The sequence below is a fragment of the Glycine max genome, chromosome 6, assembly GCF_000004515.6.
Source record: "Glycine max cultivar Williams 82 chromosome 6, Glycine_max_v4.0, whole genome shotgun sequence".
Classification (NCBI taxonomy): Eukaryota; Viridiplantae; Streptophyta; class Magnoliopsida; order Fabales; family Fabaceae; genus Glycine; species Glycine max.
Genome location: NC_038242.2, coordinates 47,959,469 through 47,981,860, shown reverse-complemented (window position 1 = coordinate 47,981,860; position 22,392 = coordinate 47,959,469). Strand labels below are relative to the sequence as shown.

The window sequence follows — 22,392 nt, the reverse complement described above, 5'->3', positions numbered from 1 at the left end:
ATTCTGTATTGAAGTCTGAAAATTCACATAAAATAAAAGCTGAAACTGTGTAGTGAGTTTGATGGCGACTACAATTTATGAAAGAAAAAAAAAACACCATTGGTTGATGATATAAAAAGAGAAGCATAAACAAAATGTTGACCACTTAACAGTTTTAGGCCCAACCGAAACTTATTGACCTCTGGAAAGCCTTATGAGCTTGCAAAAGCTTAGGAGAACCAAAGACTGCATATGGAAAATTTTCAACAATAAAGAAAACAACAGTATTCTCATATCCTTCCTCTGATCATGTCCTTGCATGATGTACGATACAATGCTTTTATTAGCTAAAATTTATCAAATTATAAAATCACAATGAAAGATTCCCTAAAAAAAAGTAAGACTTGCAAAATTTTATGATTTCTAGTAAATTTTAATAAATAAAAAGCATTAGAAAGAAAGCCTGTGTTGGAGAATTTGCATCAGAATTTATTATCCCCAAAATGAACTACTGTTCCTTAAAAGTTAAAGAAGAATCAAAGGAAATTAGTGAAGACTTGCTTGATGATCATGATAAGATACGATTTAAAAGTAGAATAAAATAAGAATATAATAAAGTAATAGAAAGATTTGTAAGGATATAGCATTACTCATTTTGCATATATTATAAGAAATTTGCATTTTAGTGTCAACCAAAATTCGACACTAAAACACGAAAATGGATGATAAATAGACATTTATCATGGGTTGAGCTTGTGTACATGTTTCTGCCTTTTTGGGTCAACACTGCCTCCTAATGTTGGCCAAAAAATGAATTCTAACCTGTAAGTCAAATTAAAAAAAATAGGTTGAGTCTACATTTATCGTCCATACAATAGTTGCTAAACCAATACTAATAGCGTTTATGTGGTCGATACTAATAGTGTCGGCTACCTATTTGACGCTACAAGTGTAACCACTTAAATCAACACCCCAATCCAAATCTTTTGCTACAACTTGTATCCCTACCTGTGCTAACCATTACGAAATGAAACATAAAGTAATAAACTTTTGTAGTACTTCTGATTTTCACTAGTGGAAAAACAGCATTTCAGGACTCTTTCATTATGCTGCTTAATTTTTTTTTATTTTTTATTTTGATATACAAATGTTAAATTTGTTAGAACATTTGTTTTTGTTAGTACATAGGAGTTAAAGTCTCTATCTTTATTCTCCTCTTTCCTTATTCCTTAACCATCCAATCCATATTATATCTCCTATGCTGCTTAATCTGACAAACATTGCAATATCCGCCTATGCGGTTCTGAAACGTCCAGCTGAGTACATTATATAATAAAATCTGCAACTTCACATCAAATAACTCTACCATTGATTTAAACAGAAGAGGACAAAAGACATATTAAATTCATTGTTATTTTAACATAGAACGTTATTTTAAACCATACAAAGTGTTAAAAAATTTCGTCCATAACAACTCAGTCACTGGATTTGACCTTTGATATTCACAACTTCTCTTCCCTTTGATCTTACCCTTACCGTCTCTTCTTGTATGATGGAGAAGATCCAGCACAGTGAGGTGGAAGTGAAGGGACTGAAGCTGCACGTGGCAGAGATTGGAAGTGGTCATTCCTTGAAGACACCCTATTATAATACTGTTTTGATATGTTAGTAGTCATTTGCATCAAAATCAGGTTAATGATCTTTTTGTTTGTGCAGGCTCCAAGGCAGTTGTATTCTTGCATGGATTCCCAGAGATCTGGTACACATGGAGGCACCAAATGATTTCTGTGGCAAACGCTGGTTATAGGGCTATTGCCTTTGATTTCAGAGGCTATGGACTATCTGAGCAACCAGTGGAGCCAGAGAAGGAAACCATGTTTGACCTTGTTCCTGAAGTCGTGGGTCTTTTAGATGCTATAAACATCAGCAAGGTAAGGAACAAGATTGGTGAACAGTGAGTGACTGAGGTCTAAAGTAAATTTTAATAAAAAAATATTTTTTACTTTAAATAAGAGTTATATATCAAGTCTTTTTGTCATATGTGGAGTTTTTTTATCTATGAGACTTTTTTCTTTAAAAAAATTAATAGTGAATGAATTTTTGTTAGTGAGCCTAAAACTTGTACGTTGTTTTAGTGCATGTTTGGATTGAAATTATAAATGTGGTGCGCGTATTTTAATATAAATCCATCGGATAAAAACAAAATGAAATAAAAAGGAATGGTCTTGATCCTTTGATAAAATCACTTTTGCCTCAAAAGTACTTTTTCACCTGAAAACTAAACATGTACTTAGCCTTAGGCCGACTTGTAAGGAGACTGATATGCTACAGTATATAAGTCTTGTGAATTTTTGTTAGTATGTGTGAAATAAACCATTATGAAATGTATGGCGAAAATTTCTGTATCCAAATTATGAACTTCAGTTCAGATCTTCAATATGCAGCCCCATGCAGTACAATGACAAAACACAAAAACAGAAACTAGGGGATGAAATTATGCTTTAACTTGTTCTAAACAGAACCCCTGACTTAGGTGAAAAACTTAACTAATTGCATACACAATTTCAATTGTTTGTATCATATCAGGCTTTCCTTGTTGGCAAGGACTTCGGTGCCATCCCAGGATATCTTACAGCTGCCGTGCACCCAGAAAGAGTAGCTGCTGTCATAACTTTAGGCATTCCTTTTATTCTTCCTGGTCCCTCTGCTGTCCAAAACCACCACCTACCCAAAGGCTTCTACATTACTAGGTGGCAGGTACAAATTTAATCTGCTATCATAATTTTTACAATATCATTTATTTACAAATCAAATCATAGTAAGTTAGTATAACTATTGTGTGATTTTATTTGTATTTTTGGTCTTTCAAATATCACAATTATGCCAATGTAGTCCTTGAGTATCTTAAATGTGTAAATTTAGTCATCTAACTTCTAATTGTGCCAATTGAATCCCTCAATATCACAATTGTACGATTTTAGTCTGTTAAGAATATATATTATTTCATATATTTTAACAAGAATGATGAAAGTCTATTTAAAACAAGGGACTAAAGTTATATAATTGTGATAATTGATTCAATTGAAACTTGAGGGACTAAAATTACATAATTTTTGCAATATCTGGACCTAGTTGGCACAATTAAAAGTTAAAACTTGGAAGACTGAGATCACACTATTGCGGTGCAATTAAGCCATAACTATTTTAAAACTCATACTAAGCATGATTTCTGATTTATTGAAAGCGTAAAACATTTTTTTTATATTCCTTTCCAATTTCTTAGCCGTTATTGTTGTCAATTTTGAATTTTCAGGAACCTGGGAGGGCAGAAGCAGATTTTGGCCGCTTTCCCGTGAAATCAGTGATAAGAAACATCTACACTCTCTTCTCTAAAAGTGAGATTCCAATAGCAGCAGATGATCAAGAAATCATGGACTTGTTTGACCCATCTACTCCCCTACCACCTTGGTTCTCTGAGGAAGACCTTTCAACCTATGCATCGTTATATGAAAAATCTGGATTCAGATATGCATTGCAGGTTCCATACAGGTAAACAGACATGGCAATGGCATTTTCCTGCTTCCTTAAAAAATGACATTTTTATTATTTATAAATAGTCTTTGGACTACAGTTTTTCTATAACATTATATATGGACTATTTATGCAGGAGTGCTAAGGTGGAAACTGGCTTAAGTGACGTGAAAGTTACTGTTCCAGCACTTCTTATCGTGGGTGAGCAAGATTATTTCTTAAAGTTTCCCGGCATGGAAGACTATATCCGAAAAGGGGTAGTAAAAAATTTTGTGCCTAACTTGGAAACCGTATATATTCCAGAAGGAAGCCATTTTATGCATGAACAAGTTCCAGAGAAGGTGAACCAGCTCATCATTGAGTTCCTCGACAAACAAAGTATCTGATTCTGTTCTACAGCTGAAAGCTTGTTTGCTTTTTTGGTTTAAATATATTTTTTTGGTTGTAATTTAATTTTTTTTTATTTTCATCTTTGGAAATATTTTTTCTTTTCGTTTTAATCCTTATAAAATATGTTTGTTTTATTTTTTATTCCTAAAATACTTTAGATAACGCTTTGATTAGTTCAAAAATGTATTTAAGTCTATTTTTTTAAGCTTTGTGTAAATTCTGCTGGACAAACTTTGTAATAAACAGGCACAAGTCTGAAAATACCAGTTCATGAAGTGGTACATTCTGTAATGGTGTATGGAGTTTCATATCAAATAAAAGTTGAAGCTGTGTAGCACTGCTTATAAAATCGAACCAGTAATTGATCCAATGAAAGCATTGGTTCACAGTTTCTTATCAAATCAAAAGTTGAAGCTGTGTAACAATGAAGCTGTGTCCGTTTGAAAAACCATTTTATAATTTTTAAGTATATTGTGTGAGCATTGCATGTAATTATTATAATTTTTATTTATTATTGATAGTTTTACAATGAAACTGGCATTAGAAGAAGTCCTTGATTTTGTGATCAAGCACCTGAGTGCAAACTACATTATAGGCTGCTTCTGTAGGATGGAAACTGTCCCAGAATATGTAGTTTGAGGTGTTTGAACATATGAGCAAGGTGAAATGGTTGCACAACGGGCCTACTTCCAATTTTCCAGTGCCACAGCATCCTTGGTCCATTACTTCAAAACCTAAACCATGACAATGAGCAAATGAATCAGACAAACAAAATTCTACTAAGCAAAAACTTCAGGAATTAATAACCAGTCAAGAAGTTTCATGAGAATCCTAGTCCATTGTTGCTTAATTGGCATTTAATTTCTAATTTGTAGGTACTGGGAAGAGGATGATGAAACTAAGTGTAAGACAGAAAACCCAACAGTTATATGAACCAGTGTTGCTAAATGGCAGTGCCATAACTGCCATGGCAGAATGACGTGGTGGATTTTTTTCCAACCGCCATAGGCAATTTGTGAAGAAAGGCCTGCCATGGGGGTGTCATAGGCCACAATGGCGTGGTTATATGGTAGAATTTCAGCCTTCCACTATATTCCGTCATTCGCCATTGATAACACTCATATGAACATGCAAATGAATTTTCTAATTAGTTACTAATTTTCTTTTATATGAAAAGTCTCTGAATGTAATGTCAATTTTATATTTTGTGTTGAATCAATGGCATCAACAGTCGGTGTATATAGGTTAAATATTCAAAAAGGTATAACTATACATTGAGCTAGCTACTTTGTAAATGGTATATAATGGTAATAGATGTGTCTGATTAGTGATTACCATATTTAGCTGGGTTTTGAATCAAATTTAGTACTGGGTTGTAAAGGTCAAGGTAGACAAATCTAGCCTCTTGAAACTGTTTCTTAAGAGCATCCATTTGGGATGAGAGCTTGCTGTTGAAGAGCACTGCAGCCTCGTTTTCAAAATCTGAACATGCTCTAAATATGCCTCCGTGAAGTGTTCTCTGTGAGGGCACACACCCTAGAACCGGTAAACCAACTACTCCAATCCTTCTAGCTCCTAGTCCATAAAGTTCCTACATTCAGTTAATTTTTGTTAGTTTTTTTATGTAAAAACATCATGCAAAGATATTTGATATGCAATTAGTTCTAAGAAATGACGCTCTATACAAAAGTCTAAACCAAAATGTCCATTTGTGCTTGTGGTTCACATAAATACACACATAAATATTTGTTAGGATTTGTCCACTCTTAGTGCTTAAGTAGGCCTCACAGATAGTTGTGACTAAGGGGATAGATCGCGTTGTGGCCCATGTGTGTGGGCCTAGGTCGTCCTTCTAGAGTCAATGTTCTAAAGTCAAGTCTATTGCCTTATTAGTGTCATTGCATTGAAGATAATTTTCACTTTAAGGTGTTTGTATGAGCCTCAAAGTTAGGTCCTTCAAAGGTGTTTTGATGGGTTAAAGGAGGTCCGGAGGAGGGTGTTCATAAACTATGCTTAGCCTCAATTTCTAATCAGTGTACTACTTTTTTGGTGTTTAATTAGTAGAATTGTCATGCCATGGGTTTTGACCCAATAAAACAAAATGGTACAATTGGCTGTTTAGCATCCTCTCAACAGAAAAAGGCCAATTGCCAACTACAACTACGGACTAACGACAATGTCATTTTTCTTTGAGCTCAGTGTTGGGGTAACAGCTACATGTGCTATGATTGAAAAGTTATCACTTAGACCATAGATTAGTTCTTTGAAGTCGGTTAACTTTCTCTTTTGGTCGTTTAATAGAACATACCTGCAAGAAGTTTGTGGCTTGTGAAGCCATTAAGTCTGTGTATGCTTGAATGTCATATTCTCCTCCTCTAACAAAGTAAGTATTGGTAATGTCATTACTTCCTGTGCACAAGATGTATATGCTTTTTGATATTATTGTTGCCGTTCTGTTTTCTCCAACTATTTCCATTATCTTGTTTTTGTACTCCCGGAACGTGTCCAGTTGATCTGACAATGACAATGCTGACTTGCATGACATACGATAAAGAAAGTAAAATTATGGTTAGTTTTTAGATATGCTAAGGAAAATTATATATATATATATATATATATATATATATATATATATATATATATATATATATATGAATGTAAGGTTTTAGCTAGGGACAGTTAATTTACTGCTATTTTAGAAGTTAGAGGATCATATCCACTAGCACCAGATGCAAAGCTTACACCTGTGAGGAGATCTTGAGGTTGCAATTTTGGATCAAGATAAGGTGGCAAAAGCTCCTTGACTCCAAATTTTGCAGCTGAAAAAACCCAAATGAAATTTGTTAAGAAATTGAATAAGACCATGTTCATTCTATTATGTATATGAACATGGTGCAATGATTTTTGTCTGTACCTATGATGTCTGATGGGGTTAAACCATTGCTGAACCTCCCAGTTGGTTGATTTCCTCCACCAAAATCTCTACCATATGGTAGAAAATTGCATTTTGCTATGGTGGTGATGTAGTTATTGTTACCCGTATCCACTATAGAGTCCCCAAACACAATCACTGCTGGGATACTTTCATAGTTTGGTAGACTCACCGAACTAACATGAAGAGAGATTATAACTATGGCAAAAGACCAAGGAATGACTTGAGGAAATTGAGAAAGAAGCTTTTCAAAGAGAATTTTCATGTTTACATGATCCTTATTGTAAATAATTAGTGTTCAGTGATTATATATTATTCGTCGGAAAGCCTACATGATCTTTGAGTGAAAGATCCCCCTCAATTAATTATCTTTTCATTTCAAACTTAAAACTTTTTAATAGATATGAGTGGGATATCACTCATACTAACTACAACATGTTAGTAATTAATAAATAATATATAAATACATATAATAATTTATTTCTTAATTTTTATGTTTAATATTTTGATTACTATTATATTTAATAAATATAGTTTTAATATACTAGTATTTTGAAAATTTTAATATAGTATTTAATGTTTTTGGACAGTTTACTTTACTTATAATATATTATTTATGATATTTATTGCATATAATATATAATATATTATGAATAAATAATACATTTATTGATAGTATTTTTTTTACTCGTTCAGTAGTATAACACTACCTTCTACTTAGATATAAGCTTTTTTATTAATTTTTTTTTTTTTTATCATATTATTTGTATGAATTATTTTTTTAAAAAAAATATCATGATTACTTTACAATAAATTCTAAATCATTAATATAAATTTATTCTATTTCTTATAAGGATTAAGGATTAGAGAAGAAAGCTAGGGCACATTAATTAATTAAGTAGAAAATAATTAAATGAAAAGAGTAAGCTGATGAGTCTGAAAAAAAAATTTAAAGAAAATTTTAGGAAAATAATATTAATGGTTAATAAATTTAATGTTATTAACTAAATTAATTATTTTAAAAAATCAAATTAGTTAAAACACTCTTATATTTAATAGCGGAAGCAGTAACAACAACAAAAATGAAAACTACATCTTAATATGTAGTGTTCCAACTATATAGTAGACAACAAGTGATGCAGAAAAAAGGACATTACAGAAGGATGATCAAAATGGTTATTCAAAGAATGCGTCACAAAAAACATGTTGAATGTTGAAACACATACGCAATATAGTATAATATTAACACATACGCAATATATAAAAGGAGAAGAGTGGGGTATTTTGAAATATAAAAGGAGATGAATGTGGGTAGTTTTGGAAAAAAAATCAATTCATGAAGAATACGTTCCGTTATGTTATTTGTCATTTTTTAAGCATATTACACTATGTATAGAAGAATGTCTTTATGTCATTCTTTAAAGTTTACTTTGTTATCAACTTTTTTATACGTTTCTTTTGTTATTTAAATGACTTTATTACTCATTCTATAATATAGGATTTTGATTTAAAAAAAAAACTAAAAGTTATCCTTAATTGATAGCTAACGTACAGATTGCTCATTATGCACAATGTATAATATAACCTGTGACAGTAGCTTGAGTTTGTAGATATCAAGAGTTTTTTCCTACTTTCATATTTTCTCTCTTTCTTTCCTCTATTTTTTCTTTCTTTTCTGTGTTGTTCTACACATTTTTTGTGAGGTTTACCAAAATTTTGCTTCTAGGGCAATAGTTATTACCATGATGCAACATTTCTTTATTCTTTTTTACAATTTCTCCTTCCTATATTTCTAACATGATTTTGTTTTTTTAGTTGTCAAATTAAATAATTGTGATGATTTTCTCTTTAAAAAAATCACCAAAGGAATACAGGAGATAAATTATTATATGATATTTTTGTGAATACACAGAGATTATATAAATGATGAAATGTATATATCTACTTTTAATTATTAAAAAATAACGGTTGCATGTTTATTTATTAAAAAATAACGGTTGCATGTTTATTTATGTTGGATATTTCTTATAAAAAAATATTCATTCTAAGATAATTCGTTATGAATTATCCTAGAATATGAATCGCTAAATGTACTTTGTTTTTTTTGTTGTTGTTATGTTGTAGAGAAAAGAAATGAAAAAAAGAGGCAGATACGTACTGAAGAACAAAAGTCATGGTGGAAGACTACAACTCCTATTTGTCTATTTTTCCATTCTCCTCAATCTATCAAACACTTTCTCTATCATTTTAATGTGCAGAAAAAAATGGCATGTAACTATTGAAGTGCAAAAATGACTATACACGGATTCACAATGGCTTTTAAGAAGCACTTCATAAACCAGACTCCACTTCTTTTGTTTTTTTTGCTATTCATTTTTTTGGTCTCTTTCATCTCCTTTTTCATTTCCTTAGCCTTTATTCTCGATCAAAAGTTTAGGACAAATTTAAGTCTCCAATAAATTTAAATGATAAATTAATGAAATACTTTATTCTCTTGAGTGATAACGATTAATTATGAGTATATTTTGGGGTTAAATTATATAAGAATTTTTAATGTTTTTCTTTTAATTTTTATAAGAATTTGTAATATTTTTTTTAAAATTTTTTTTAGTAAATAATTATTAAATTAAAATTATTTATGTGTTTGTGTCACGAATATTACTGATAAATTTATGATGCTTAATAAATAAAATAAAGCTAAAAAAACCTGATAATTTAAAAAGACAAACTAATTAAGAAGAACAGATTAATTAAGAATACATTACCAATTCATCAACACTTAGCTCTCTTTTTATATATAAAATGGGGTGAAAATCAAGTTATATTTTTGTAAAATTATTTCTTTTATTTTCATGCAATAATTTTATTCAGCCGACTTAATTAGGAGTATAATGTTCTTATTAATTAGATTATGTCTATAATTTTTTATGAAAATTTTAAATTATTCAATATTTCATTAAATAAATTAAATTTAACGTATAATGTACTTTGAAAAATTGTAAGTAAATGTTTATCATATTATCTCATAATATTTGAAAAATTGAATATCATTAATTTGTAAATAAAATTTTAATTTAATAGCATTATGACTAATCAGTTTGAAATCAATAAATAACTTAACGATTATGAAAGCATGGTTAATATAAATAATTAAATTTCCTTAATTATTATTTAATATTTGTTAGTTTAAAATTTATGTTTTTCTGCTCGGTAACCTTAGACAACATTGAAATGCATTTATTTGATAAAGTAACATGTGATTATGATTAAATTAATTTCCTAGGTTATAACTTTTTTCCTAGGCTTTGTTTCACGGACAATATGTTTTCCATGCTAATCAAATAATATTCTCATACATAACTCATTTCCTAGCATACATATTGTAATTGTTTTCCTCTATCTTTCCATTCTCATGTAAAGAGTTGAGAATCTTACATTCCCATTAAAATATTTAAAATAATTTATCATTTTTTTCTTATTTAACTTCATTTATTTATTTAATATTTTATTTTAAAATTAAATTAAATTTAAAAACATTCCCGAGAATTATAAGTATGCACCAACATTTTTTTATGCATTAATAACATTATCAGAAATATTATTCTCGGAACTATAATCAAATTCATGAAACAAAAGCCTCTTAATTTGAAATGAATGTAAAAGATTTTGACATGAGAGTCAAGGTTTGACATGATATTAATATATGACATACCTCTAAATAAATAGATTATGTTTTATTCTTATATTATAATAAAAAAATTATTATATTAAAAATAATAGTATAAAAATTATATCATTGACAAAAAAAGTTTTTTTGTCAATAAATATATATCAACAGAATTTACCTAAACTCTTTTTTATTAGTACTAATAATAAAAATATTTCATATTTTTCTAATTAAAATTTCTAAAAAATTGATTTCCAAATTATAATTATGATTTTGATTTATTATTAAAAATATGTGGATATAATTATTTTTTGGCATAATTAAACATAGATACAATTAGAATTATAACAACTATCGAAATAATTTTATCATAGAATTAAATAATAATGTTTAATAAAATTTAATAGAATGATATCAAATTATGGATGGCTACTTAATCTTATGGGTTTCTATTTAAGAAAAAAAAAATTAAATACATTAGGTATGCATGTTTCCAAATTTTTAATAATAAAATTGGTCTATCTAGATATATTATTCTGTACCATGCATTTTTTTTATCTAATTATTTAATAATTATTATCATATTATTATTTTTATTTTCCTAATCTTTAATATTAATTTATGGTTTCAAATTCACATGGAAATATAACATTGAAACTTCAATATTTTTGCTATCAGAAAAATATTACAATGAATGTTTTTATTTTGATAAACTTTAAAATATATTTCATTACATATTCATATATATATAATATCATGTATTATACATCATGTTGTTATTAATATTACTCACCATGCTTTACATAAATATTGCAATAAAATAAATTTAATTCACAAATGCTTTATTTACATCGTGTATTAATTACACTTTATTTATTTAATTCATCAAATTTACTATATTGAATTATTTTTTATTTATATTTTTCATTAGGTGTTTTGGGCATGTGATAAATAATTGAAGAAATACATATTTATTTCAAAAAATTTACAATCATTCAGGGGGAAAAACTATGTTTATTTTATGATGGGACCTCTTTGAAATGTTTTAATTTGAAATTATAATATGTTTTATTTACAATATATGCTCTTAATACCAATGCATGTTTTCTTTCTTATAATACAATGAGTTATCATTATTCTTTATAATACTTTTATCATAGTTTTAATTTTAATGGATATATATAGTGTTATGAAATCCAGTTTGGCATGGCCGGTCAGATTGAGACTCGATGGTCTGATTGGGTCGATTTTACTATTGAATTATTTATGCATGTGGCTCTAGATGATTTGGACAAACTTGGCGACTCGGTCCGGTTTTACAAACCCAGATTGGGTTATGCACGCAAAAAAAAAATGGACCTCCTCTGTAATATCATTTTGATGTCTCATTATTATTAATTGTTATTTTGCATATTTTAGAATGGATGAACTTTTCTAAATCAAATAATTTTAGTTATATACTTATATATAATAGATACATATATAATTTTGAATTTTTAATATATACTAGATTAAATCGAGCCAATTACTGGTCCATCGGTTGGATCACTAACCCATCACCTCTACCATGTTAATGATCGGACTGGTTTTATAACACTGGATTTATATCATAAGGATTTGAAAAAACTTTATAAATTTATAAGATTTGAAAGGATTTTATGAATTTTTAAAAACACATCCAAAATTACAAGAGATAGTGAAAGAAACAATAAGAAATGATGAGGTTTGGATAAAAAAATCAATATAATTAATTTTTTTAATCTTTTAATAACTAAATTGATTCTAGTTTTATGTCCTCTTATACTAACTATTCTTGCAATAACATCTTCTCATTCTCACTTTTGGATTTAAACAATAGATTTAAAATTATACGTTGGTTTCTGATTTTTTTAATTACAACAATTATTTCACGAAAAATCTAATGACATGTTTAAATGGGGTGCAATAATAAACATATACCAGAACGGAATAGTGAGGGTGAACAATTTGTAGGAAGATTAATAATGTGACACCCTTTATCTCATACATATATGTACTAATAATAAAAGGAACAAGAATTTAGAATTAATTATTTTTTTTAAAATACATTTAAATACAAGTGTTTCAAAAGGATAAAAGGTTCACATTTGCTTTTCCAACATCATAATAAAACTTGTCCAAATAAATAATAAATCATCTTGACTCAAAACAAGGTTGTCCAAGACTTCATGCAATTAATATAGAAACCTACTCCAATGTCATATCTTATCAGAGTATTATGTTCTTGTGTCCTCTAGCATGAGGTTCTTCAAGTTGTCCACCTAATCATCTACTCCCATGAACATAAGGTTTGAGATCATCATAGGATCCAAACACAAATAGCATACAGGGACTGAGTTATCACATTCTTAGTTAATAGAGAAATAAGACAACTAGATATACATATCATATAAATGAGATATAACTTACTTAAATATAACTCACGTAATTCCACCACTTTATCATTTAAAATTCACTTTTCAATCATCAATCACATTACACATGAATCAAACAATCCGATCAAGACATAATAACACATCAATTTCATAATAAATAATTAGCGGGTGTTATGCAACAATTATGCTAAAACTCAAGCCTATATACAATCTTGTACCATGTCAGTGAAAAACCACCCCGAGACACTTAGGAGTACATAACAAGACACACCATAAATGGGCATGGTTATCAAACTCTCGAGTTAACTTACTAATTCTTACGAGTTTACGAGTTCACTTGTCCTCTGCGAGTTGACTCTTGAGTAAACTCTTTTTTTTTTGTAGATTCTAGGCAAACTCTATAAACTCTAAATAAACTCGGTAGACTCTCGAGTTTATCACCAAGTCAACGAGTTAGCAAGTTAAAAAAATTAAACCAAAATGTAAGTCATTTTTTATTGTTTTTTGTCTGTTTAGCATTCAACAGACTTTCATTTAGTGTGTTATTCTCAAATACAAAATTCTCACCTTTAATAATATCAAACCCTTGTTCTCTAATAACATCAAACTCTCGATGAGAATGATCTACCACTATTATAACATCTGCAAGTTATTATCTAGTAGTGATGTATTATTATTATACTTGGTTATTTAAATATTCTAAACTTTATGATTGACTGTTTTGCTTTATTATATTGTTGAAATGTTTAATTAGTAAGTTATTTATAGATATTTTGTTATTATTTTTATATGAAGTAGACTCTTATGAGTCTACGAGTTGTGTCTACGAGTCGAGTCTATAGAACTCTTACGAGTCTGCGTAAACTCTCGAGTTTGATAACCTTGCAAATGGGTATATCAGGTCACTCTCACTAAGTAAAATCATAGGGAGACTAGTTAGGGTCACGCTGTTTTGCAATAATGCTCCAACCATGTGGGATCAACACAAGCTTAAAGTAGCACTCAAACCAGGTGTATTTACCCCCAAGGCCTACACTCCGAAGAGTCCGTCAGGATCTCTCCCTCCTGATTTAGGTCCAACCCCTAAAATAATATTTGCATGCAGACACCGCTCATGAATTATACAATACTCACGACCTCCCACCTGTGTTTTACACACGTTCAACATAATTGCACTATAATTTAACACTGGTTCCTAAATTAAAAACCTACATTTTTCCTTTAACATTGCGCATAAAAAATTTTCTCAAGATAAACACTGGTCAGGTTATTGTACAATTCACAACTCACGACACAAGTAATGTTACATCAAGTATTAACCACAAACTTATTCATAACTAAAACTCATGTTCACAATTTCACATCTCTTAATATCACAATCCACCATCACATGTTTACATGTATATCACAAATTAACACATGTTCAACTTTTCAATTGTACTAAATTCAATAACAATATTATAATCTCAAAGCAACATGTTATTTCATAATTTATCACAAGTTCAATTTATAGACACTGCTTATGAATTATACAATACCCACGACCTCACACTTGTGTTTTGAACACGTTCAACACAATTGCGCTACAATTTAACACTGGTTCCTAAATATAAAACCTACATTTTTCCTTTAATATTATGTATCAACACTTTTCTCAAGATAAACACTGGTCGGATTATTATATAATTCACAACTCACAACACAAGTAATGTCAAATCAAGTGCTAATCACACACTTACTCACAACTAAAACTTATGTTCACAATTTCACATGTCATTATGTCACAATCAACCATATCATGTTTCACATATATCTCACAAATTGACACATTTCACTTTACACTACTCAATCTTCATAACAATTTTATAATCTCATTTAATAATTTATCACGCTTCATAACTCATATACACATCACACAAAAATAATATTTGCATGACATAACATATATATATAGTAAATCAATCTACATTATTTTTAATCAAAAGAGTTTCTATAATAATTAATTTAAGGTTACATCAAAAGAAATTACTAGTAGCCATTAACCTTACAACTTTCTTCAATTTATTATTTTAATATTACTATATATATATATATATATATATATATATATATATATATATATATATATATATATATATATATATATATATATAACATGTTGATCGTCATCGTGAGAAAATTAGAACAAGATAATAATTTGTATAAAATAAGTCATTTAGAATATAATGCATATTAATAAAAAGAACTTAATTTTTTAAGTGTTCACACTCAACATAAGAACACATCAATTTCACAACAACTTCTCATTTTGACATCAATTGGTTTCTCAAACATATATAATTCACAGTTATAAATGTGAGGATAGAATCGAAATGTGCAGAAACACCTCAAAACTCATTTTAGTTGATACTTTAAGGATCTCTACACATGTTTTCATTACTTCCCAATTGTGAATAACTCATCTCTTACTTCTAAGCGGGGTCACATGTATATTGTGACAACAATAGCGGCATTTCTAACAGTTTTCTGAGATTCTTCAAGTTTTTCCTATGGTGGTATGCGGGAAAAAGAGAGAATTTTGGGAGGAGAGAAGAGAAAACGAAATTGAGAGAAAGAGGAGACGTGAAGCTTTATCGTCAGTCTCAAACTTGGCCTAGTCTCTATTACTCAAAACCTATCATTTACTTTATCTATTTTATTTTTATTATTTTATAAAAAGAAACTCTATTTTATTGTCTATCAAATGAATAAATAAAACATTCTTTTATTTTCTCTCAAATCATTATTTTAATTAATAAAGTCATTTCTCCTTATTTATTTAATTATAAAAACCTCATCATTTTTTCTAAAAACTATTTATTTATAAATAATAATCCCTTATAAATTAGTTTACAAAAAATGAAATGTTACAACTGAGTTATGCAAATGACAAAATTAAGGGTGACAATCACGAAAATATTGCGTTGAGTAGGTGATGTACATAATCATTATAAGAAAAATATGATTAACCTTAATATATAAGATAAATATTAAGTTAATTTAGAAAACAACGGAAAAGTGTGTAGAGAGAAGGAGTATATTTGATATTTTTTTATTCTAAAAGAATAAGAGAAATATATATGACACACGCATCTTGAAAAATATTAAAGAGAAAAGATGATATATGTGATAAGAGAAAATAAAGTCTAATAATCAATAGAAAAAAAAAGAGTTTAGTAAAATCTCAAGGGTTTGAATAAGATTGTTTGATAGGTGTTTTATACTAAAAAGTTTGATAAATTTATTGAAATCCTTCTTAAAAACTAATTCTTCGAAATGTATACATTTTTTAATATCAAAAGATTTTTTATGTTATAAAAAAATTTACTTGAATAACATTGAATTTTTTTGCCCTCTTTGAAATTTTTTAAAAGTATTAATTTAATACTACAAAACTTGTTTATATCATTTAAAATCCTAATTGAATAGCACAAGACTTTTTTTTTTTATAAAAACAATAGGAGATAAAAGCCGGTTATTCAATACCTAAATTTTGATAAAAAATATAACATTGATATAAGATTTTTCTTTTAAAAAAAATTACTGTTGACTTTATAATTAAAAAAGTTAAGAGAAAAAAATTAATTGTACAATAATTAAAATTTAAAGAAGTATATTATTCAATTTTAAATCAGATTTTTTATCGAATAAAAAAATCAGACTTCATTAAAATAATTGAATAATAATCTATTATTTTTTAAATTTTAGAAAGAAAAAAATTGGGGGAGGGGGCCTTTTCCCCTGTACCTCATTAGTCATCTAACTTCTACTTGTGTCAATTGAATCTCTCAATATCACAATATGATATTAGTCTACTAGGAATATATATTATTTCATATATTTTAACAAATAATCTATTTAAGAGAAGTGACTAAAGTTATACAATTGTGATAATTGACTCAATTGAAATTAAGGGACTAAAATCACATAATTTTTGCGATGGACCTAATTGGCACAATTAAAAGTTAAAACTTAGACTGAGATCACACTATTGCGGTGCAATTAAGCCATAACTATTTTAAAACTCATACTATTCATGATTTCTGATTTATTGAAAGCGTAAAACATTTTTTTTATATTCCTTTCCAATTTCTTAGCCGTAATTGTTGTCAATTTTGAATTTTCTGGAACCTGGGAGGGCAGAAGCAGATTTTGGTCGTTTTCCTGTGAAATCAGTGATAAGAAACATCTACACTCTCTTCTCTAGAAGTGAGATTCCAATAGCAGCAGATGATCAAGAAATCATGGACTTGTTTGACCCATCTACTCCCCTACCTCCTTGGTTCTCTGAGGAAGACCTTTCAACCTATGCATCGTTATATGAAAAATCTGGATTCAGATATGCATTGCAGGTTCCATACAGGTAAACAAACATGGCAATGACATTTTCCTGCTTCCTTAAAGAATGAAATTTTTATTATTTATAAATAGTCTTTGGACTACAGTTTTTCTATAACATCATATATGGACTATTTATGCAGGAGTGCTAAGGTGGAAACTGGCTTAAGTGACGTGAAAGTTACTGTTCCAGCACTTCTTATCGTGGGTGAGCAAGATTATTTCTTAAAGTTTCCCGGCATGGAAAACTATATCCGAAAAGGGGTAGTGAAAAATTTTGTGCCTAACTTGGAAACCGTATATATTCCAGAAGGAAGCCATTTTATGCATGAACAAATTCCAGAGAAGGTGAACCAGCTCATCATTGAGTTCCTTGACAAACAAAGTATCTGATTCTGTTCTACAGCTGAAAGCTTGTTTGCTTTTTTGGCTTAAATATATTTTTCCTTGTAATTTATCATTTTTTTCATTTTTGTCCCTGCAAATATTTTTTTTGTTTTAATCCTACAAAATATGTGTTTTATTTTTTATCCCTAAAGTACTTTACATAACGCTTTGAACAGTATAAAAATGTTTTGAATACTGAAAAAAAAAAACGTTATCTAAAACACTTTAAGAATGAAAAATAAAACAATTACATTTTCTAAGGACGAAAAGAAGTTGCCGGGACAGAGATGAAAGAGGTGTTTAATTGCAAGAACCAAAAATGTCAGTTTGAAAAACCATTTTATAATTTTGAAGTATATTGTGTGAGCATTGCATGTAATTATTATAATGTTTATTTATTATTGAGAGTTTTACAATGAAACTGGCATTAGAAGAAGTCCTTGATTTTGTGATCAAGCACCAGAGAGCAAACTACATTATAGGCTGCTTGTGTAGGATGGAAACTGTCCCAGAATATGTAGTTTGAGGTGTTTGAACATATGTGCAAGACGAAATGGTTGCACATTAAGCTTACTTCCAAATTTCCTGTGCCACAGCATCCTTTGTCTATTACTTCAAAACCTAAACCATGACAATGAGCAAACGAATCAGACAAACAAAATTATACTAATCAAACTTTAGGAATTAATAACTAGCCAAGAAGTTTCATGAGAATCCTATTCCATTGTTGCTTGATTGGCATTTAAATTCTAATTTGTAGGTATCCTGGGAAGAGGATGATGAACCTAAGTGTAAGACAGAAAACCCAACAATTATATGAACCAGTGTTGCTAAATGGCAGTGCCATAACTGCCATGGCAGAATGACTGATGGATTTTTTGCCAATTGCCACAGACAATTTGTGAAGGAAGGCCTGCTATGGGAGTGTCATAGGCCGCAATGGCGTGGCTATATGACAGAATTTCAGCCTTCCACTATATTCCGCCATCTGCCATTGATAACATTGATATGAACATGCAAATCAATTTTCTAATTAGTTACTAATTTTCTTTTATATGAAAAGTCTCTGAATGTAATGTCAATTTTATATTTTGTGTTGAATCATTGGCATCAATAGTTGGTGTATATAGGATAAATATTCAAAAAGGTATAACTATAAATTGAGCTAGCTACTTTGTAAATGGTGTATAATGGTAATAGATGTGTCTGACTAGCGATTACCATATTTAGCTGGGTTTTGAATCAAATGTAGTAATGGGTTGTAAAGGTCAAGATAGACAAGTCTAGCCTCTTGAAACTGTTTCTTAAGAGCATCCATTTGGGATGAGAGCTTGCTGTTGAAGAGCACTGCAGCCTGGTTTTCAAAATCTGAACATGCTCTGGATATGCCTCCGTCAATTGTTCTCTGTGAGGGCACACACCCTAGAACCGGTAAACCAACTACTCCAATCCTTCTAGCTCCTAGTCCATAAAGTTCCTACATTCAGTTAATTTTTTTTAATGTTTTTTTTATGTAAAAACATCATGCAAAGATATACTTCTAAGAAATGACGCGTGTGGTTCACATAAATACACACATAAATATTTGTTAGGATTTGTCCACTGGCCTTGTGGCCCATTGGGGGGGGGGCCTAGGTCCTCCTTCTAGAATCAATGTTCTAAGGTCAAGTCTATTGCCTTATTAGTGTCATGAAGATAATTTTCACTTTGGTGTTTGTATGAGCCTCAAAATTAGGTCCTTCAAAGGTGTTTTGATGGGTTAAAGGAGGTCCGGAGGAGGGTGTTCATAAACTATGCTTAGCCTCCATTTCTAATCAATGTACAACTTTTTTGGTGTTTAAGTAGAATTGTCACGCCATGGGTTTTGACCCAATAAAACAAAATGGTACAATTGGCTTTTTATTAGCATCCTCTCAACAGAAAAAGGCCAATTGCCAACTACAACTAGGGACTAACGACAATGTCATTTGTCTTTGAGCTCAGTGTTGGGGTAACAGCTACATGTGCTATGATTGAAAAGTTATCACTTAGACCATAGTTTAGTTCTTTGAAGTCGGTTAACTTCAAAATTTACAGGAAAATGCACACATGATCATGCTCAACAAAGAAATATGCTAGCTCCTAACTTTCTCTTTTGGTCGTTTAATAGAACATACCTGCAAGAAGTTTGTGGCTTGTGACGCCATTAAGTCTGTGTATGCTTGAATGTCATATTCTACTCGCCTAAATACGTAAGTATTGGTAATGTCATTACTTCCTGTGCACAGGATGTAAATGCCTTTTGATATTATTGTTGCCGTTCTGTTTTCTCCAACTATTTCCATTATCTTGTTTTTGTACTCCCTGAACATGTCCAGTTGATCTGACAATGACCACACTAACTTACATGACATATACGATAAAGAAAGTAAAATTATAGTTAGTTTTTTAGATATGCTATGGAAAAATATATATGAATGTAAGGTTTTAGCTAGGGACAGTTAATTTACTGCTATTTTAGAAGTTAGAGGATCATATCCATTAGCACCAGATGCAAAGCTTACACCTGTGAGGAGATCTTGAGGTTGCAATTTTGGATCAAGATAAGGTGGCAAAAGCTCCTTGACTCCAAATTTTGCAGCTGAAAAAACCCAAATGAAATTTGTTAAGAAATTAAATAAGACCATGTTCATTCTATTATGTATATGAACATGGTGCAATGAATTTTGTCTGTACCTATGATGTCTGATGGGACTAAACCATTGCTGAACCTCCCAGTTGGTTGATTTCCTCCACCAAAATCTCTACCATATGGTAGAAAATTGCATTTTGCTATGGTGTTGATGTAGTTATTGTTACCCGTATCCACTATAGAGTCCCCAAACACAATCACTGCTGGGATACTTTCATAGTTTGGTAGACTCACAGAACTAACATGAAGAGAGATTATAACTATGGCAAAAGACCAAGGAATGACTTGAGGAAATTGAGAAAGAAGCTTTTCAAAGAGAATGTTCATGTTTACATGATCCCTATTGTAAATAATTAGTGTTCAGTGATTATATATTATTCGTCGGAAAACCTACATGATCTTTGAGTGAAAGATCCCCCTCAATCAATTATCTTTTCATTTCAAACTTAAAACTTTTTTAATAGATAAGAGTCGGGTATCACTCATATAATAATTTATTTCTTAATTTTTATATTTAATATTTTGATTACTATTATATTTAATAAATATAGTTTGAATATAGTAGTATTTTGAATCCGAAAAAATTTAATATAGTATTTAATGTTTTTGGACGGTATACTTTACTTATCATGTATTATTTATGATATTTATTACATATAATATATTATGAATAAATAATACATTTATTGATAGTATTTTTTTTACTCATTCAGTAGTTTAACACTACCTTCTTCTTAGATATAAGTTTTTTTTTATTAATTTTTTTTCATTTTTTGTATTAATTATTTTTTTTAACAAAATATCGTGATTACTTTACAATAAATTCTAAATCATTAAGATAAACTTATTCTATTTCTGATAAGGACTAAGGATTAGAGAAGAAAGCTAGCGAACATTTATTAATTAATTAAGTAAAAAATAATTAAATGAAAAAAGTAAGATGATGAGTCTGAAAATTTTTTAAAGAAAATTTTAGGAAAACAATATTAATGGTTAATAAATTTAATGTTTTTAACTAAATTAATTATTTAAAAAATCAAATTAGTTAAAACACTCTTATATTTAATAGCGCAAGCAGTAACAACAATAAAAAAAAAAAATGAAAACTACATCTTAATATGCATTGTTCCAACTTCCAACTATATAGTAGACAACAAGTGCGGCAGAAAAAAGGACATCACAGAAGGATGATCAGTGGTTATTCAAAGAAGCCCCTTTCTTGGCAACACACCCGCACAATCAGTGGCCTCACAAAAAACATGTTGAATGTTGAAACACATACGCAATATAGTATAATATTAACACGATAAATGAAGCTTTATACTTATGCATCTTTATTTTTTTTAAAAATAAAATAATTTATTATTTAAATTTTAAATTTATAGTATAAAAATGATAATACACTAAAATTAATTTAATAATTATTATGTATATTATTTTTACTATATTTTAATTTTCATATTTGAAATTATATATTCCTTATAAAAATTCTAAGAGAATATAATTCCTTTTATCTATTTAATAATATTATATTTGTATTATCTTTTCTTGTGGTTAATATTATTTAATAATATTACATTTACATTATCTTTTCTTGTATTTAAGATTATTGATTATGATTTGATCATGCATTTGTATTTACTATTTTAGCATTTTAGCTTTGTAAAGAGATTTGGGAGAAAAGACTGATGAATTAGGTCCTTTCATGTCGGGACCAAAATTAGATGCAGGTGTAAATTTGAATAATTATAAATAGAAAAAAAATCATTAACATTGAGTAACTCTAGTAGGCTTAGGCTAAGTTTTCAACATTCATCTTTTAAATTTTCTTCTACAATAATATTAGATTTTTTCATTTTTTCTATCTTAATTGATTAATTTAAATTCTTTTTTAATTTTTCCTCTTATTTGATTTAATTTTTTGTCAATTTAAATTACTATTTTTTTCATAACTTTTTCAAATAAATTTTCTTTAACTTTTTTTATTAATAAAATATTCATCTACCTAATTACGAACAAAGTTCATCTGAATTCGGCATTCGGA

General features: G+C 29.1%; 4 protein-coding genes across 4 annotated transcripts; 2 read left to right on the top strand and 2 right to left on the bottom strand.

Moving 5' to 3' along the window:
* The first annotated feature begins 1,275 nt into the window (after positions 1-1,275).
* Positions 1,276-4,249, top strand: LOC100811159 (bifunctional epoxide hydrolase 2). Its single transcript, XM_003527393.5, has 5 exons — positions 1,276-1,601; positions 1,696-1,910; positions 2,566-2,736; positions 3,293-3,528; positions 3,647-4,249. The coding sequence occupies exons 1-5, from the start codon at positions 1,529-1,531 to the stop codon at positions 3,894-3,896; spliced, it is 945 nt and encodes a 314-aa protein (XP_003527441.1). The 5' UTR covers positions 1,276-1,528; the 3' UTR covers positions 3,897-4,249.
* A 140-nt stretch (positions 4,250-4,389) lies between these two features.
* On the bottom strand, positions 4,390-7,173 carry LOC100810617 (GDSL esterase/lipase EXL3). The gene is made up of 5 exons (XM_003527392.3): positions 6,815-7,173; positions 6,589-6,719; positions 6,209-6,433; positions 5,236-5,491; positions 4,390-4,634 (listed from the first exon to the last, which is right to left on the bottom strand). The coding sequence occupies exons 1-5, from the start codon at positions 7,095-7,097 to the stop codon at positions 4,441-4,443; spliced, it is 1,089 nt and encodes a 362-aa protein (XP_003527440.1). The 5' UTR covers positions 7,098-7,173; the 3' UTR covers positions 4,390-4,440.
* Positions 7,174-17,070: 9,897 nt separating this feature from the next.
* On the top strand, positions 17,071-17,683 carry LOC100810092 (epoxide hydrolase B; the record flags this gene model as incomplete). The annotated part of the gene is made up of 2 exons (XM_003527391.4): positions 17,071-17,315; positions 17,434-17,683. Coding segments are annotated over 2 exons (495 nt in total), but the record flags the coding sequence as incomplete, so codon positions are not given.
* Positions 17,684-18,104: 421 nt separating this feature from the next.
* LOC100809562 (GDSL esterase/lipase EXL3) lies at positions 18,105-20,752 on the bottom strand. Its single transcript, XM_003527390.5, has 5 exons — positions 20,393-20,752; positions 20,167-20,297; positions 19,834-20,058; positions 18,899-19,154; positions 18,105-18,298 (listed from the first exon to the last, which is right to left on the bottom strand). The coding sequence occupies exons 1-5, from the start codon at positions 20,673-20,675 to the stop codon at positions 18,105-18,107; spliced, it is 1,089 nt and encodes a 362-aa protein (XP_003527438.1). The 5' UTR covers positions 20,676-20,752.
* Positions 20,753-22,392: the final 1,640 nt, after the last annotated feature.

What these genes read in the sequence shown, in the direction of transcription:
- LOC100811159 (XM_003527393.5), top strand. Translation starts at nt 1,529, where the DNA reads ATGATGGAGAAGATCCAGCACAGTGAGGTGGAAGTGAAGGGACTGAAG. An exon ending in ATGCTATAAACATCAGCAAG is followed by an intron (nt 1,911 to 2,565) that starts GTAAGGAACAAG and finishes GTATCATATCAG; the next exon opens with GCTTTCCTTGTTGGCAAGGA. An exon ending in GCATTGCAGGTTCCATACAG is followed by an intron (nt 3,529 to 3,646) that starts GTAAACAGACAT and finishes CTATTTATGCAG; the next exon opens with GAGTGCTAAGGTGGAAACTG.
- LOC100810617 (XM_003527392.3), bottom strand. Translation starts at nt 7,097, where the DNA reads ATGAAAATTCTCTTTGAAAAGCTTCTTTCTCAATTTCCTCAAGTCATT. An exon ending in CTCTAACTTCTAAAATAGCA is followed by an intron (nt 6,434 to 6,588) that starts GTAAATTAACTG and finishes ATGTCATGCAAG; the next exon opens with TCAGCATTGTCATTGTCAGA. An exon ending in TCAAAACCCAGCTAAATATG is followed by an intron (nt 4,635 to 5,235) that starts GTAATCACTAAT and finishes GTCATGGTTTAG; the next exon opens with GTTTTGAAGTAATGGACCAA.
- LOC100809562 (XM_003527390.5), bottom strand. Translation starts at nt 20,675, where the DNA reads ATGAACATTCTCTTTGAAAAGCTTCTTTCTCAATTTCCTCAAGTCATT. An exon ending in CTCTAACTTCTAAAATAGCA is followed by an intron (nt 20,059 to 20,166) that starts GTAAATTAACTG and finishes ATGTCATGTAAG; the next exon opens with TTAGTGTGGTCATTGTCAGA. An exon ending in AAGCCACAAACTTCTTGCAG is followed by an intron (nt 19,155 to 19,833) that starts GTATGTTCTATT and finishes AACTGAATGTAG; the next exon opens with GAACTTTATGGACTAGGAGC.